Genomic DNA, 19233 nt, shown 5'->3' with positions numbered 1-19233 from the left:
TGTGGTGTTTATGGCGGCCACTTTCTTCTCTCCATAACTTTACCGTCTGAATAACACCCAGCACTAGTTTAGTTTTGCCTGTTTTCATGACTGGAATCTACATAGACCTTTGTCTTGCTTTCTAGTGAGATTCTTCAAGTTGAAGTTGCTGTCCTAAGCTGCAGACCTCCTCTTGCTGCTCCCCACTGGGTGCATTTACATTTTAGGGATACTATTTACCTGTTGCTAGGTCACTGGGTTATCTTTGTTGTTGGCTATTACAGATTGCTACCACAAGCACTCTTGTCTGCTGATCTGGCTGTAGACACATCCACTACATAAAACAGTTGTGTGTCAAGAGCATCGTGGCCAGTCTTTGTGGATATCCAGTAATTTTCCATTGTTCATGCCCATTTACAGCACCATCAGCAGGGTAGAACTGTTTCCCAAGTCCTTGTCTACACTTGGAATTGCCAGTCTAAAGCGTAACAATTCAGTGTGAACTCAGTACTAAAAGGCCAACTGATAGCCGGGCCGTGGTGGCGCACGCCTTTAATCCCAGCACTCGGGAGACAGGCAGATCTTTGTGAGTTCGAGGCCAGCCTGGGCTACACAGTGAGTTCCAGGAAAGGCACAAAGCTATACAGAGAAGCCCTGTCTCAAAAACACAAAACAAAAAAACAAAACAAAACAAAACCCCCAAAACTGCTTTCCTGTAGCTGCACTAGCATTTGGATTTCTTTAGTTGTCTATTTTTCTTTTGTACTGTTTCCTCCCACTTCTCGACTGACATTTTTAAGGTGTTTAACTCTTTATCTCCTATACTTGGTAGTATTGAAACGGTTGGTTTAACAGAACTGCTAATTGTGGTCCTTTAGGTACGTCTGAACTCTGCACACCCCCCAGTCAAGCGTCCTTGTCGCCCATCTTCCCTCAGTTCCTGGCCTCGCTCTCACAGCAGCAGCTCAGCTGCAACAGTGGCGTGTCCTCCTTGCCATCTCAAAGTTGTCTCCCCTGCTTCCGCACAGCAGCTCTGCATTTTTCACAGGCCGTGCCCCCGGCAGGAGACCCATGCCACTAGTTCTCGTCCACTGGGTACAATGGCCTGGCTCATCTGAGCTAGTGCAGGGACACCTGATGAGACACTGGTGGGTTTGACTCCGTCACTCGGGCAGAGACTTGAGAGAAGGCCACCGTCCTTAGGTAACACCATGGTGGGGACTTGACCCATGCTACCTTGGTTTGCCAGGGCTGCTGGGTTCGGCTGCTACAGGCTTGTGGCTTCACATCCCACAGTTCTGAAAGTGCGAGATCAGGGTGTCTGCGGGACTGGCTCCTCGCGAAGGCAGCAAGGGAAGGATTTATACTGAACCTGTCGGTGTGTAAACAGCTTTGTCTTCCTTTATACCACTTGCCCTGTGACCAGTCACTGGTAATACTAGGTAAGGGCTCAGTCCAATGGCCTCGCTTTACCCAAGATCTCTGTGCACTCCACGGAAAAACCAGACATGGCAGCATGAGTCTGTAACGTCAGCACTCGTGAGACAGAGGAGGAAAAGCAAGTTTCCTAAACCCAAGCTAGGCTAGCGACACCTTCCCTTTATTAAAAACCTCTAAATGAGAACACGTGCTCAGATTCAAGGCTTTAGGACATGAATATATGAGACACACAATGTTGGTACACTGTGGGGGAGAGGGAGAGGCATGGACAGTGCTGGAAGAGAAGATCTGCACAGAGCTCTAGCAATAAGAGCCGCAGGGAGCTCAGGAAGCAGAGGAGTAGATGGCAAAGACTTAAGCCAGTCTCCTGGAGTCCACAGAAATCCTACTGTCGTTTAGTCAAGTGCGACGCAGGGGAGAAGCACGGCTCTACCACTGCGCAGAGGCAAGGCCGGCAGTGGGAAGACCATGTGGACGCCGGTGCCCAAGAACAGCTGAAAGATGGTCTAGCTGTGCCAGACGGAAGATGGAGTCGGATGTGGGCAGAGATCGAAAGGTCTAAGGGCAGCTGCTTATGAATTATCCGAGCCGGGGAAACGTGGAAAGATCGAGGTTTATTTTGACAGGGATAGTCAAGGGTACCACTTTTGGATCAGAGATTCCAAATAAAGAACTCATTATTAAACAGCTGGACCCAGCCCTGGGGAAGCCTATAAGAGTCACAGGCCAGAAGAAAACCACCTATCCATGCTGAGTCATGGGGAAAAGTAGGAACACAGGAGTTAAGATTTTTGGCTCAAAGTTTAATGTTTACAAGGCTGCTGTGGGCTGGGCAGTGGGAGGGCCTGCATCCAGGTGTTTCCAAAGCTTAGATAACCAGAAAGTTAAGTCAGGCAGTCAAGAGAACCTTCCAGGTGCCAGGCACAGCACAGCATGGCTGCCTCTTCTGATAGTTTTAGGGAGCTGCAGTTATATCCAGGCTCAAGGGTTATAAAGCTGAGTGAGCCCTGTGTGTGTGACAGAAGCTAATCTGCGTCTGAAAAGAGTCACAGCCTGGCCTGGGGGAGAGCAGATAAGGAAGAGAGGAATGTGAATGGCTGGGAAACCTGGTCTATCACAGGTCTGGATCTTTGTTCCAGCGCGAGGAGATCCATTTATGGAGAACTGCCACCGACTGGACAAGCCTGACCCCAGAAACCACAGCAGGGCTGTACCCCAGGCAGCCTATCTGGGGTACAGCCTATCTCGACTCCTATCTGCTGCCGAAGACTCCTACCCCAAATTCTGACAGAAGCTGGCATTCGATTACACAAACCATCTGTTGCCAATCCACCATCCATGCCCTGGGGTATGAGTAGCTTTTCACCTGTTCATGCTATTAAACTATGCTGACAGAAATTGGCCAGTGTCTGCTGGCCTCTAGTTAGTAATTTCCAAGTCAGAAGCCAATCTCTCTCAATTTAGATGATCATGAACAAACTCCTGAAATGAAGGTATTTAGAGATCTCCAAGTTTTGGAAACCATGTTTAAGTTTTGTACATATGTGTACAAACAGCACATATAACAAACAGCTCAAGAAAAGCTGTCATGAAAATACCTCACAACAGCATTCAGGGAAGCAGCAAGTCGGCTGTGGATAGCCCATGTATCATCAGGTTCTACGTAACTGTGATGGTTAATCTTGAATCATCAACTTTAATGGACTTAGAATTGCCATGGAAACCCAGCACTGGAACTATCTATGAGGGTGTTTTCAACGTGAATGTGAGGACACCATCCCCGGATTACCTGGACTGAATAAAAGGAAAAAGCAAGCTGAACACACAGATTCCCCGTTTCCCCACCATGCTGTCAGGCACGTAAAGTATCAGTCACAGCAGGAAGTAACTAATACAACTAGTATTTGCTACTAAAAATGTGCAATATTGGTATGCTCCTTTTTGAAATGAAAATAACGCCAACATATTTAAACAAACAAAATCAAGTTAATTCAAATAAATATCCTTTATTAAAGAAAAAAAGAATATTGTTAAGCACCAAAACTGTGTGTTGTTACATTGCATGTACAATAAGAGAAAGGTGAGTGCAGAACTGGGTGAGCAGGTACTTAGCTCTGAAGTTAGGAGTGTGAAATGTCAAAAAGAAAGAGCAACGCAACCATTACGATGCAGAAAGGCTGCACTAAAGAGCGAGAGGCAAGAGTCCAAACAATATTGGAGATCTCATAGTATTGCTATAAATGCCTGCTTAGTATTTCTTTGTATCTTTAATACTTTAGAATGTTAACTGAGCATAGTTAAGTATATAAATTTGCAAGAGATGGCGTTTACAGTGCGCTGCAGACAGTCCACTTCATGGAATGGTGGGAAAGCCATCCTGGAAAGCCAAGCAGTCGCTAGTGTTTACTTCTGCCTTTGTCACACTGCACAAAGCTAAGAGTGCTGAGTCAGTCGGCCACTGTAATTTTCATTTACCCAAAACAGGTAAAAAGAAAAGTGTCAGTTTCTTCAGCCCCAGTGGGCTTGACTCATGCAAAGTGATCTGCAGCCTTCCGTTTCTCAATGAACTACATATTAGGGTTTCACACTTGGCAATGCATACAGTACAGAGAGCGATTCAACAAGGCAGTGGGGACTGTGTCAAAGACATTATATGTCACTGTTAAGGGATGCACTGTCCAACCTTTGTAACATCACATAAATGAGGGGAAATCACAAGAAAGGGAATGAATGTCACTGGTAACTGCAAAGACTTTGGAGTAAAGACAATGGACATTGCATGAAAAACCTAAAACAGCGCATTACACCCTTTGATAGTTAACTATACAACATGCAAGTAAAAATGTTTTCTCCTGTTAAAACTCAACACACACACACCTTTGCTTTTCAATTTCTCAGGGTCTTTCCTACATACTTTCAATGCCCCAAACTGAGCCATTGAATCTACAAAAACAAACACATAAGAAACGAAATGTTCCCTTCCTCTCAAAACAAATGACTGCTTTCAAGTCAGTGTGAGACAGCATCCATGAACACTTATCATGTCAACCTCAGAGGTATTTTCTGTACACACACCTTGTAGTAACCCAATAAATGTGCTTGGAAGAGATGGGACATACCTAAATTTGGAATTCAGTCATACAAATGCCAAGTTGTGTGTTCACTGTGGGCAAAATGAAAATTTAAAATAAGAGCATCTTTTTTTTTTTTTTTTTTCCCGAGGCAGGGTTTCTCTGTGTAGCTTTGCGCCTTTCCTGGAACTCACTCTGTAGACCAGGCTGGCCTCGAACTCACAAAGATCCACCTGCCTCTGCCTCCCAAGTGCTGGGATTAAAGGCGTGCGCCACCACCGCCCGGCAAATAAGAGCATCTTTAACATAACTCAAGGGACATTTAAGACTCACTCTCTTTCTCTCTCTATCTCTGGGTCAGGACAGCCTCCCACTTTTAGAAGCTTCTGTTTAAATACATGACAATGATATAAACTCATTTTGTATGAAAACTTTTTAAGTTACATTATATTTATAGAATAAAAATGCCATTGCTTCACTTTAAAAAGCAATTAGGCAGAACTTTCATGTGCTTTAACAAAAAAGGGAAGTTCAGACGTGACTACTGATGTGCTCAGTAGCAAGACACAAATGCTGCGTGCTCAACAGTAAGGTGCCTCGACTTTCTCACCTCTTCCATCCAAAATGTCTTGATGGTTACCGGCATCACCAAGCACAAGCAAAATGTTCAATATGCACATTTAGCTTTATATAATCATTTATATTCAGTGCAAAAAACGAGGAAAAATTCAAGGTCTCCGCTTCCTGTCAAACGGCTGTCTTAAGCTGTCTGCAACTGTCTCAAATGTTCTGCAGTTCAGAATTTTCTAGTTATTGTTTTACCTGGTAAAAATATAACCTCAAAGCTCCCTGATAGGTCCGCCAAAGACCCCAAGTCACTGCGCAGCTTGGTTTCTGGTGATGGGTGTATGACAAAGCTATGTAAAAAGCACTGATTTAAATAAATACCAATAAACCCTGTGAATGAGTTTCAAACACAAGTCTCAAGGAAAAGAGAGAATGCAATTGCATCCCTGTGTGTGTCCCTGTGCGACACGGATGCTGCCTAGGAGGCTGCATCCCACTGGGCTTTAAAGTCTTAGTGTGGTGTCTATGATACACTGTGCACCTGAGCACATTCTAGGACATACCGTGGCACCACATACTGTGCTACATTCAGATTTGTAGATAAGAACCCTCCCAACACACACATTGTAGACTCAAAGAAGTGTTCATTATAGGAAAGTATCTTTTTAAAAATGAGATTTGCATCATGTGTTGTGGTGCACACCTTTAGTCCCAGCACTCGAGGCGGAGACAGGTGGATCCCTGAGTTCAAAGCCAGCCTGGTTCTACAGAGCGAGTTCCAGGACAGCCAGGGCTACACAGAGAAACCCTGTCTCGGGGAAAAAAAAAAGTTTAAGTGCACAATGAACCCCTAGGAATGATTGTTTTTATGAACTCCATCCCCCTATAAAGCACTCTTTAAATAAGGTCATTGCTTATCCCCTAAAAGTCCTCATTCTCCAGCAATCTCTTACTGCTAAAAAACAATTAGGACTTTAAATCATACCTTTTTCAATACATACTACACTGGCTACTATACACAATTTTGGTTGTATTAGGGGAATATTTGAAACTGACGTTCAAGTATGAACAATAACACTAGGCTAAGCATCCCCAAGTCATCGACTAGTTTTCTGTCTTCAGTCTACTGTATCTGGGAACAGCACAAACAAGCAGGGTCTGTGGATATAGATTGACCCAGCAGAAGCCTGTCTAAGCAGATTGGGAATCCATAGGAATGTGCTGTGAAGGCCAGAGCTCATCACATCTGGTCTGCTGACGTCATCCAAAACCAAGCCAAAGAAAGGCCCTTGTTTTAATAAGTGTCTAGGAAACTAAGATAGAGGAGGGGGAGAAAAACCCACCATCCCTAGTATCATTTTTCTGGGGCTCTAAATCCACTTTAAATTAATGCGGGTCCGTCTAGTGACTTGTTGAACACCTGTACACTAGTTATTTTAATTGTATTGTTGTGAATAACTCCAATGGTGTGTGATTTTATCAGTAAGAAATCTTCTCTTGGGGGCTAGGAAGCGGCGCTACAGAAGGACACAAGGTGACCCCTCAGCCACACCCCAGGACAGGAACTAGAGTCCTGAGGGGACCAGCATGTTGGGCGAAAAATCATTTGCTTGAAAATGGGTTAAAGGCTCCCTGCTGTAGCCGTGGATTGTCGAGAATGAGTCACTCCTCAAGAGCTATGACAGGATGTGCTTAGAGCTGCTCCTGATCTCATGCATCCCCACCTAAAAGGCCAGGAGTTCGGTGCCAAGACTGATTACAACCCAGCGGTTATTGTTACTTTAACGTTATAGTCCACATTTTCCTAAAATTAAAAAGGGGGGGGCGCCAAAGAGCTAGCTCAGGGGTTAAGAGCATGCACTGCTCCTTCAGAAGCTCCAAGTCTGATTCCCAGCAACCACGTGAGGGGTCTGTAAATCTAGCTCCTGGCAAGAGCCTCTGTGAACATACATAATTTAATTTTAAAAAATGAATCTTTAAAAACAGGAACAAATGGAGCCAACCGTCTTGGCACCCAGCTGTAATCCCAGCACTGGAGAGGCAGAGGCAGGTAGATGCTGCAAATCCAGTCTGCATGGGAAGTTCCAGGCCAATCAAGACTACGTAGCAAAACCTGGTTTCAAAAGTAAATAAATCAACTGGATATATAAAATACCGATGTATGGATCTTTAATATTAGAAGTGTATAAATGATGGATGACTTCTAGGAAGTTTGAAAACTTTGCAATTTTTCAAACATTTTATTTTAAATATTTTATCTAGCCAATGACTCTGGGCTAAACACATTCTGACGCTTTACTGTGGGTCTAAAGGACCCACATATTATCCTGGGGTGAGGTCTATGTATCAGCTATTTTCGTTGTTCTGGACAAGATGTACGACTGTGTTAGGACGAAATCCAGTATCTAAATAAATGCTACAGAAGCTCCCAGTCTTGTCAACAAACATGCTATGAATATTTAAGTGCAAAGATTTGGTTTACTTTAACCTGTCACCAGAATTTTTTTTTCCATAATTAAAGAAAAGTATCTCTTAAAAATGACAAAAAGGCAAGCTGTGTTTCTAGAGGAAACCACTGGTGGACACTGAGGTGCTCTCTCTTCAAGGTGGTTTCTGGGCTAAGCTGGAGAAGAACTTTCTAGGAATGAAGTTCTTTTTGGTATTTTAATCCCTCCGTAAGGCCAAGATCTGTCTTCATCATTAGCACACACTAGAGTGTGCTGTAAACTGGGTCCAGCATATCTCCCTTCATGCATGTCCACATAATCCCACTGACAATCCATGCCAGCTCCATTCATAAATGGACCCTTAAAGACACAGCTAAGTCAGCACTAGAACTACGTATGTGCGTAGCATAAGCAAACAGTGAAATGCCAGCTGGAGGATTTTGGGATTGGCTACCTTCTGGACCTTTCCTGAACACATGCTCTTCACCATGGAGCATAACATAAAAACTTAAAACTGATGCATGATACAAAGAGTTGTAATCTGTATCCCTACTGTTGAATCCTGATTTTTGATTCTCAATAGGAAAGTCATGAGTTACAGTAATCAAGCAGTAGTTCAAACAAAAAGACTAAAAATAATTTGAAACATTATCAAATTACGAAGCATTGCTTCTCATAAACAGTGTGCACATAAAATTCAAACTATTCTAAATTCAGAATTATGAAATGCTATTTTAAAAGCATGGAAATTTTAACTTCAAACTCTTACAAAATGTAAGACTGTGGCCTCTTAAAAATATGCCTTGTTAAATGTGCCATGTTTTGGTGCACACATTAATAGGTAATCTCCATTGGCTTCTCAGACACTGAACACCTCCCCTGGAGATGAAAAATGTGGAAACTGTAAGTGCATTCCATGTTGTTGTCTTGTAATTCCTGACTGTAACTACCATGATGAATGTCTTTTTTAGCATGTCACTCTATTTCTAGAAGCTGATGTGGAAGGAGCTGTGCTTCAGCAAATATCTTCTCAGTTCACTGAAAAATGAATCCCAAAGCAGCTCACACAGAAGAACTCTGCCAACCCAGTGTTCTTCTGATCACAGTGACCCTAGCGTAACTGGCCACTATGAGCTTATCATGGGTGGATGGGAAGAGAAGGTGTGTAAGAAACAGCCGTCTCCAGGAGGCCTTCTCAGGGCAGTCAGGAACATTGCACATATAAAACTGACGTCACCACTACCAGTGAGAGTGACTGAACAGTAATATTCTCCAATTGTGCTTCCTTTTTTTCATACCACTTTGCCAATATACTCGGGATCCAATGGAATCCAATTATGGGAACAAGAGCTTAAACTTTTTCCCAAAAGAATCAGAGCCAGTCTTCATCCATGGGTATTTTTCTTCTTTCTGTTAAGTCACCTGTTTGTAAACAAAAATAACACAATGTGTTAGAACAAAATGCCTATTACAGGTAAGGTAGATATTTGTTCCCTCATACCTTTTGAAATATCTGCAATGAATACTTTTTTTCTTTTAATAGTCACCTATACAGTAATGGTATAGGATTTCCTTAAAAAAAATGTCTATGAATTTTTTTAATTAGTTTTTTTAGTTTGTGTGAGTGTTTGACCAGGAATGTATATGCACCATGTGCCTGCAGTGCCTATGAAGGCCAGAAGAGGGTGTCAGATCCCCTGTGACCGCTACCATGCAGATACTGGGACTTGTCCACAGGCCTCTGGAAGAGTGGCCAGTGCTCTTAACCGCTGAGCTATCCTCTCCATTTAATACAAATGTTGATCGCTATGGAGGTGTTAAGTTCATGCTGTGGACATCGCCCTGTATGCTGTGAATGTGTTGCTCTGATTGATTGATAAATAAAACGCTGATTGGCCAGTAGCCAGGCAGGAAGTATAGTATAGGCAGGATAAGCAGAGAGGAGAATTCTGGGAACAGGAAGGCGGAGTCAGTCAGGAGTTGCCAGCCAGACACAAAAGAAGCAAGATATGAAAATACCGGTAAGCCACAAGCCACATGGCAACCTATAGATGAATAGAAATGGGTTATTTTAAGATATAAGAACTAGATAGCAAGAAGCCTGCCACAGCCATACAGTCTTATAAGTAATATAAGTCTCTGTGCGTTTACTTGGGTCTGAGTGGCTGCAGGCCCAGGTGGGCTCCAGCTACAGGTTCACTTTAATTTCTATTACTCTTAGGCTAATACTTTATGTCAAAGTGTGTATTTATTATGTTTTACAAACCGCCAACACAATAAGACCTATTATATGGTTGTCTTTAAACATCAAAGAGACAGACTGTCTTTATTAATTGACCCTTTAGGAGAAGGATAAAAACCATTCTTTAAACACACATGAACAAAAAGCACCGTGCTTCTGTTCTGTTTTCTCTGTTTCAATGAAGCTACACATGGTACTGCGTACTTGAAATAGAGCTAGTGTGACTGAGAAAATATCTTTTCTAGTTTTTAGATTAAAAAGCTCAAACAAAATAGTTTTCCAATAAGCACATTTTTGTTTTGATAGGATATTTCACTGAGATGTGCTATTAGGAAATACAACATAAAGACTGAATCAAAGCCTGGGTTTTAAACCCTTAGTACCTAGAAAGGCTGAGTGCACAGCAGTAAACTATTTCACAATTTTATGGCATCTACATATTGAAAGGTATCATTTTGGCCCTCTGTCATATAAAAATTAGTGAAATCAATTTCACATATTCCTTTTTACCTATGAAACAGGACCGCCATCCGTTTGTTTGTTTGTTTGTTTTTTTTTTGATTTTTCCAGACAGGGTTTCTCTGTGTAGTCCTGGCTGTCCTGGCACTCGCTCTGTAGACCAGGCTGGCCTCGAACCCACAGAGATCCATCTGCCTCTGCCTCCCAAGTGCTGGGATTAAAGGCATACGCCACCACCACAGTTTTCTTAAAAAGACATTTGTGCCTCACGATCTCTTTCCATTGTTATACTGACAAATTTGAGAAAGATATAGTTTTCTCGTGTTTAGAAAGCTCCTTAGGGACACCGTTAGCCACAGCTATCTCCAGAGTCTTACAGGAAGAGGATGCAGAGCACACAGCATCCATCTTTTCAACTCTGACGGTCCAGGTCATACACTGGTGAGTGTTTCCTGGTCTCTTTCAACACTGTCAGAACTGTCAGCCTCTCATGCTCCCTCAGTACCCAGACATAGCCATCACACTTCAGCTGGGTTACACAGAATGATGCTGCCCTGTCTTGTTTCAGGCAATACCCAGTGAGATGGAGAAGACAGCATGGAAACGCTGACCTGAGCAGCTGTAGTCAAAGAACTAAGCACGAAAGGGGCAGCGACTGGGTGAGATACAGGGTTAAGTGGCAGGAGAAGCTACAAGCAGACAGGTGTGGTGATGCACACCTTTAGTTCCCAGGAGAGGCAGGCGGGTGTCTGTGAGTGCAAGGACAGCCTGGGCTACAGAGTGAGTTCCAGGACAAGGCTCCAAAGATAAACAAGAGAAACCCTGTCCTGAAAAACAAACAAGAGAGCGCGCGAAGCTACGAGCAGGAGGAGACAGCACAGCGGGCCAGGGACGGTAGAGAGGGGGTGATCTGCAAGTGTCCGTCTACTGTGGAGAAGACCCTCGGGGGACAGCTCGAGTCTCTGAGCAGGAGACAGCACAGCGGGCCAGGGACGGTAGAGAGGGGGTGATCTGCAAGTGTCCGTCTACTGTGGAGAAGACCCTCGGGGGACAGCTCGAGTCTCTGAGCAGGAGACAGCACAGCGGGCCAGGGACGGTAGAGAGGGGGTGATCTGCAAGTGTCCGTCTACTGTGGGAAAGATCCTCGGGGGACAGCTCGAGTCTCTGAGCATTAGCCCATAGTTAGAAGTCCTGACACTTCTCCTCCTCCTCTACATTTCTCAGAGGAAAATAAATGCCAGTGTTTTCCTGTACAGTAAGCAAGATAACTGAACATTAGGACCTCCGCATAGAACAGCAATGGAGGAAAACACCCGTCAGTCAACAGTGGCCGAATCAAGGGAGAAACACACACCACACATCACAGAGAATGCCACTGTAAGCCTTGCTTGTACAGCTCGAGACAGACGCTGATGGAAAGAGGTACCTGACAACATTTCCTCATGTCCTAGGCCCAAAAGGAAAAGGTCAAAGTGCTTTTAGTAGTAATGCTGCATTTGACTAGTTCACATTTACTGTGCCAAGTCTTCAAAATCCATGCGGACTTGTGTATACACTAAATATCCACTTAGATTCGGAGTCAAAGACAGGAATCTACACTCTTTAGTAAGTCCCTTCAGCTATTCTTAAGATCATGCATGATCAGGGATCACTGTACACCCTCCCACCCAAAGATAATTATCCTGGATATATCCCTGCTAGAAAAATCATTTAAAAATAAGCTATCTCCCCACCCCCTTGAGATGGGGTCTCTCTGTAGTCTTGGCTGTCCTAAAGAGCACTCTGTAGATTAGGTTGGACTGAACTCATAGAGATCCTCCTGCCTCTGCCTCTGAGTGCTGGGATTAAAGATGTGTGCCACCATGGCCGGCTGTGAAAACTAAGCTATCTTGTATATATCCCCACTAGAAAGAGTGTTCCCTCTTTGGGGTTGGCTTCACTATTTTTGTTTTGAGATGGAGTTTTGCTATGTAATCAAAGCTAGCCTCAAAGTCATGATCCTCCTGCCTCCACCTCCTGAACACTGCCTGGGCATTGCAGAACTGCACAGCTAGTCTGGTCTTCCTGTTTGGCTCAATACTATGGAGCCTATCAGAGAGCAGAACATGTTACATGCTCTGCACATTTTGCACACGTTATCTTATTTCAGCTGAAACCACTGCCAATCCTTTCACTACGCAGCTCACAGCATATGCCATCATCGCTTGCTTTACTCTTTTAACGTAGTGCCATTGGTACATTGAAAAGCAGCAGAGGGCTTGGTGGCCCAGCACTCGGGGAGACAGAGAGCAAGTGGGAAGAAGGGAGGCAAAGACTAGCCTGATCTATATATCCAGGGCCAGACCAGCTACAGCCACATGCTGAGACCCCATCTTAAAAAAAGAAGAGAGAGATGCAGCAGACTGCAAGTGTTAGAATGCATATGTGTAACCAAACAATCTTACTGTGCAGGGGACTCAAGATGTTTGTACTTGATGCAGCAGACTGCAAGTGTTAGAATGCATATGTGCAACCAAACAATCTTACTGTGCAGGGGACTCAAGATGTTTGTACTTGTGTTTATAAACATAGCTATAATGTTTATTATAGACAACAAAGGAACAGTAGTTTGGCTGCATAGTTTTAAGTATTTATAAAGCTATGTATACAGCCAGCTAAGTAAGGATCAAAATTCAATATGCCTAATTTAAGTAGTTCAGTTAAAAAGACTTCTGTCAAGATTAAAAATAAGACTGTCTCTTTACTTGGAATAAAACTATACTGTAGGTATTTTTAATGAGTGAGATAGAAAAAAAAAAAACATTTACATGGCCATTGCCTTTTAAAGGTGTTTTCTGGGGCTGGAAAAATGGCTTAATGATTAAGAGCTCTTGGTACTCTGCAAGAGGACCTGAAATGGGTTCCTAGCACGTCACGGGGCTCACAACTGCCTGTAACTTGTAACTCCATTTCCAAGGGGATCCAATGCTCTTTTCTGGTCTCTGTGGGTATTGTAAACATGTACACAAACTCCATGCACACACACACACACACAATTAAAAACAGAAATAAAAGAACAAAGCATTCCTGGCCAGGTATGATGCATACCATGATAGCAAAAGAATCACAAAGACTTCCAGAAGAGCCTGGACACAGACAGACCCACCTTAAAAGGTGCATACAGGAAAGAAAACTACTGCAACAATGACAGAAACCAATACAGAATGTGGCTTCTGGAAACATACCCACCTCATTCGTCACGAACAAGAAGGACTGCTGTATAAAGGGACAGGATTTTAAAAAAAAATAGGCACTGAGCAAAACAAATATCCAGGTGGAAATAAGAGAATGTTTTTGAGTTAAAACCTGGAATTCACATTTCTAATATCCACACTATAAATATAATGAACAGGCCACAGACTCGACAAAACATGTTGGAGCTCACCAGCTGACGGACGTACAAGCTGGATCACTGGCTCATGCTGCTAAAGATAGCAGGTCATTTACCTGCTAGTTCTCCCAGTCTGTGCAAGGTAAAGCCTCCTCCTCATCCTCCGACTCGGGGGACGCTTCTTTAATTCTTCTGAGAGCTTCATGGATGCTTCGAGTCAAAGGGTCTGTATCAGGCAGAAGTGTGAAGGATTCTCTCAAAACTTCCTTCTGAACCTTCTTCAATTTCACCCCTTTCCTTATCTGTGCCAAGATATTATTACTATCATCTTCATCAGGAAAAGGAGGCAGAGTCCGCTGTTCAACCTTTTTCAGATGGAAACTACCACGCTTCAAGGATGCTAACACTTCATCCATGGGGGAACTCACTTTGGAAAACAAAATAAACAATCAAGAGTTAGGATAACTGTATTTAAAGTCAAACTCTGTGACCTCCTCCAATACAAGCTGGGAGATGGTCTTGATACAATAGGTGAGATTCTCAAAGGACCCCATATTGCACACCCACCACCAATCCAAAGTAAGACAGTGACTGGTTATATATTTTTAACTAATTAATTGATTTATTTGTTTTTGAGACAGGGTTTCTCTGTGTGCAGTTCTGGCTGTCCTAAAATTTGCTCTGTAGACCAGGCTAGCCTTAAACTCACAGAGATCCACCTGCCTCCGCCTCCTGAGTGCTGGAATTAAAGGCGTGTGCCACCATGGCCAAGCCTTTTTTTTTTTTTTTAAATTGGAGCCGGAAGATGAGGATCTGAGTTCAAATTCCCAACACCCATATAAAAGCTGGACACAATGGTGCATACCTATAATTTCAGTACTTGGGAGGTACATGTGACAGGTGGAGCCTGGTGGGGTTTAAGTGGAGTTCCTGGCTAGCTAGTCAAGCTGAAACGGTGAGCTCCAGGTTCAGGGAGAGACCCTGTCTCAGAAAGTAAGGCAGTGAGCAGTTGAGGAAGACCCTCAAATTGACCCTGGCTCAACATGAAAAACTGAGTGCATATATACCACACACATACACACAAATACAAAATTTAATGTTGGTTCACGGTCACTGTGCTTTTTCATTTAGTTATTTCACATATGAGATTCTATTCAGATTGTGGTATGAAATAACTTACAGAATATTCTCAGATTAATATGTAATATGCAAGATGCTCAGTATTATTTGCCCCATGCAAACTAAAAGCCCCTCAAAGGTAAGGAAAATGCTATTTTTAGAAGTAACTGTATTGAGGCATAGTGGACATGTGATAAATTGCACATAACTTCCTGCTCTTCTTTGTCTTTTTATGAAAAGAACTCTATTAAGTCTTCAATACTAAACTGTGACCTATATGATCTTGTTAATGGCTTCCCACCCTTTCTTACAATGATATCCTCCTCATCATCAGCATATGAGCTCCACCATCACCATCACCATCGTCATCATCATCAGCATATGAGCTCCACCACCATCACCATCGTCATCGTCATCAGCATATGAGCTCCACCACCATCACCATCGTCATCGTCATCAGCATATGAGCTCCACCATCACAATCACCATCGTCATCATCATCAGCATATGAGCTCCATCACTATCACCATCGTCATCGTCATCAATGGCATATGAGCTCCACCACTATCACCATCGTCATCAATGGCATATGAGCTCCATCACTATCACCATCGTCATCGTCATCAATGGCATATGAGCTCCACCACTATCACCATCGTCATCGTCATCAGCATATGAGCTCCACCACTATCACCATCGTCATCGTCATCAATGGCATATGAGCTCCACCACTATCACCATCGTCATCGTCATCGTCATCAATGGCATATGAGCTCCACCACTATCACCATCGTCATCGTCATCAGCATATGAGCTCCACCACTATCACCATCGTCATCGTCATCAATGGCCTATGAGCTCCACCACTATCACTATCATCATCGTCATCATCAATGGCATATGAGCTCCATCACTATCACCATCGTCATCAATGGCATATGAGCTCCATCACCATCGTCATCATCATCGTCATCAATGGCATGAGCTCCACCACTATCACCATCGCCATCGTCATCGTCAATGGCATATGAGCTCCACCACTATCACCATCGTCATCGTCATTATCAATGGCCTATGAGCTCCATCACTATCACCATCGTCATCATCATCAATGGCATATGAGCTCCACCACTATCACCATCGTCATCGTCATCAATGGCATGAGCTCCACCACTATCACCATCATCATCGTCATCAATGGCATATGAGCTCCACCACTATCACCATCGTCATCGTCATCAATGGCATATGAGCTCCACCACCATCACCATCGTCATCGTCATCAATGGCATATGAGCTCCACCACCATCACCATCGTCATCGTCATCAATGGCATATGAGCTCCACCACCATCACCATCATCATCGTCATCAATGGCATATGAGCTCCACCACTATCACCATCGTCATCGTCATCAATGGCATATGAGCTCCACCACTATCACCATCATCATCGTCATCAATGGCATATGAGCTCCACCACCATCACCATCGTCATCGTCATCAATGGCATATGAGCTCCACCACTATCACCATCGTCATCGTCATCAGCATATGAGCTCCACCACTATCACCATCGTCATCAATGGCATATGAGCTCCACCACTATCACCATCATCATCGTCATCAATGGTATATGAGCTCCACCACTATCACCATCGTCATCGTCATCAATGGCATATGAGCTCCACCACTATCACCATCGTCATCATCATCAATGGCATATGAGCTCCACCACTATCACCATCGTCATCGTCATCAATGGCATATGAGCTCCACCACTATCACCATCATCATCGTCATCAATGGCATATGAGCTCCACCACTATCACCATCGTCATCGTCATCAATGGCCTATGAGCTCCATCACTATCACCATCGTCATCATCATCAATGGCATATGAGCTCCACCACTATCACCATCGTCATCGTCATCAATGGCATATGAGCTCCACCACCATCACCATCGTCATCGTCATCAATGGCATATGAGCTCCACCACTATCACCATCGTCATCGTCATCAATGGCATATGAGCTCCACCACTATCACCATCGTCATCGTCATCAATGGCATATGAGCTCCATCACTATCACCATCGTCATCGTCATCAATGGCATATGAGCTCCACCATCACCATCGTCATCGTCATCAATGGCATATGAGCTCCACCATCACTATCACCATCGTCATCGTCATCAATGGCATATGAGCTCCATCACTATCACCATCGTCATCAATGGCATATGAGCTCCATCACTATCACCATCGTCATCGTCATCAATGGCATATGAGCTCCACCACTATCACCATCGTCATCGTCATCAATGGCATATGAGCTCCATCACTATCACCATCGTCATCAGCATATGAGCTCCACCACTATCACCATCGTCATCGTCATCAATGGCATATGAGCTCCACCACTATCACCATCGTCATCGTCATCAATGGCATATGAGCTCCACCACTATCACCATCATCATCGTCATCATCATTAGCATATGAGCTCCATCACTATCACCATCGTCATCATCAATGGCATATGAGCTCCACCACTATCACCATCGTCATCGTCATCAATGGCATATGAGCTCCACCACTATCACCATCATCATCATCAACATCATCATCATCATTAGCATATGAGCTCCATCACTAAGCTAGACAGAAACAGTTTACCATTCAAGTTAAAATCACATTTGTGGGGCTGGAGAGATGGCTCAGTGGTTAAGAGTACCTACTGTTCTTCCAGAGGACCCAGGTTCAATTCCCAGCAACTGTCTGTAACTCCAAGATCTGACACCCTCACACAGCCATACATGCAGGCAAAACACCAATGCACATAAAATAAAAATAAGTTTTTTTTTTTTTAAAGAAAATCAGATTTGTTTTTCCTAACGCGAAAAGTGCTACCTAACAAATAGGTCAAATGTCACTTGAATATTTTGAAAACGTGCCTAATAGCTCAAGAGAAGGTATGTATTTGTAAACACTTGCTGTGAGTTAGTACGACTTCTCCTCTGCTGTGACCCTGAATGCCTGTTTGCTATCACACAATGTTCAAAGGCACTCTTTCAGGCTTTGCAACACAGAACTCGATGCAGAGCTCTTCCCTGGGCATCGCTCCCCACCGGTCCCACAGGTCCTGTCCACTCACCTCTCCTCCTCTGTAAACCCTCAGCAGTCTTTCTCAGCTTCTTCCGGGCACTGACCAGCTGGCTGCTGTCGAAGAGCTGTGCTGACGGGGCGCTGGCTGACTTTGGGATCCTCTTCTCACAGCCCTCCTTCCTAAGTGTATCTTTCTCCAGTGTCTCGGAAGTGGTGCTGGCACCATTGTCCTTTGCAACAGGCAGAGGTGGGGGAGGAGGCGGGGGTGGGGGAGGGGGAGGGGGAGGTGTTGGGGGAAGAGAGGCCGGGAGTGGATCTGCAGTAGCAGAACAAGGTTTGAGATCACTACTAGTCAAAAGTGGAAGTGATGAGGGGGGAGACAGTTCAGAGGTAACAGCACTGGGAGGTAACGAAGTGGCTTCAAGTTGTACTGAAGAAGTGTCTTCCGGGTGAACAAGGCTCCGAGGCTCTGCTGTCTGTGAAGGCCCCAGCTGGCTCCCCCCGACCCCCACCTCTGCTTTCTCCTCTCCCTGCTGCACTCCTGGGAGAGAGTCACACTGCTCCTCACAGGCCACAGGACTTGCTGTGCTTCTTCTTCTAGAATGAGCCACCTTTAATCTCGTTGATTTAAGGATGACTTGCCCGGGGTACCTCTAAAATATCAAAGTTATTGTATGAGTATAGTATATTAAAATAACTTGCCAACAAATGCTTAGTTATTTCTTCCTTTAACAGAATGTTATTATTTTGTCTCTTCTCTGACTTTTTCCAAGGTACAGGAAAAAAAACTAGAATACCTGTGCCTCAACTTTCAATACCTTTCAAACAATTATCACCAACTCTTTTATTATCCGATATCAAATATGCTAAGCCTTGTTCCCTCTTACCCAATTAAGCCAACTGCTTAAAAAACGCCATGTGCTGGGCATTGCGGTACACGTGCCTTTAATTCCAGCGTCCAAGAAACAGAGGCAGATGGATAACTCTGAGTTTGAGGCCAGCCTAGTCTACATACATTCCAGTCTAGCCAAGGCTACCTATAGCAAGACCAATCTCACAAACAAGCAGGAAAACCAGTCACATGACTTTAAGTCTTCAACGAAAAGAAAAAAAACTGGATCTAAAACTCAAGACAAGCAATATTAAATTAAAATATATTACTGGTACTTAGCAGGAAGCTAAAAGCTACTACTGTTTATTTTCAAATACTTATATAAAAAAAAGTTGAAACCTTTAAAAAAAAAAAAGGGGGGGGTATTTTAAAAATGCCTGATAATGATTTTGATAGAAGGGGGAGCGTGCAATGAAGGGTTTTTTGTAGTATCGACACTGTTTTCTTTTTATTCAAAGAATCCAGGCTTTCTTGACCCGCTCCATTCTTTGTACTCCTGAAGTAGTACACCAGGCTCAAAAGAATACTACTGTCAGC

At 43.7% G+C, this 19233-nt stretch overlaps 1 protein-coding gene across 1 annotated transcript in view; it reads right to left on the bottom strand.

Moving 5' to 3' along the window:
• Positions 1 to 3405: 3405 nt before the first annotated feature.
• Jmy (junction mediating and regulatory protein, p53 cofactor) overlaps positions 3406 to 19233 on the bottom strand; it is a 79427-nt gene continuing 63599 nt past the window's right edge. Inside the window, exons 9-11 of the mRNA XM_052743562.1 lie at positions 17854 to 18457; positions 13692 to 14002; positions 3406 to 8926 (exon numbers count right to left, since the gene is read on the bottom strand). Coding sequence (XP_052599522.1) covers positions 13695 to 14002; positions 17854 to 18457 — 912 coding nt within the window. The 3' untranslated portion in view covers positions 3406 to 8926; positions 13692 to 13694. The remainder of the gene's footprint in view (positions 8927 to 13691; positions 14003 to 17853; positions 18458 to 19233) is intronic.

Source organism: Peromyscus californicus, unplaced genomic scaffold (assembly GCF_007827085.1).
Source record: "Peromyscus californicus insignis strain IS unplaced genomic scaffold, ASM782708v3 Scaffold_18__1_contigs__length_77618521, whole genome shotgun sequence".
NCBI lineage: Eukaryota > Metazoa > Chordata > Mammalia > Rodentia > Cricetidae > Peromyscus > Peromyscus californicus.
Note: the sequence above shows the minus strand (reverse complement) of the source record. Positions and strands in the feature narration are given on the sequence as shown.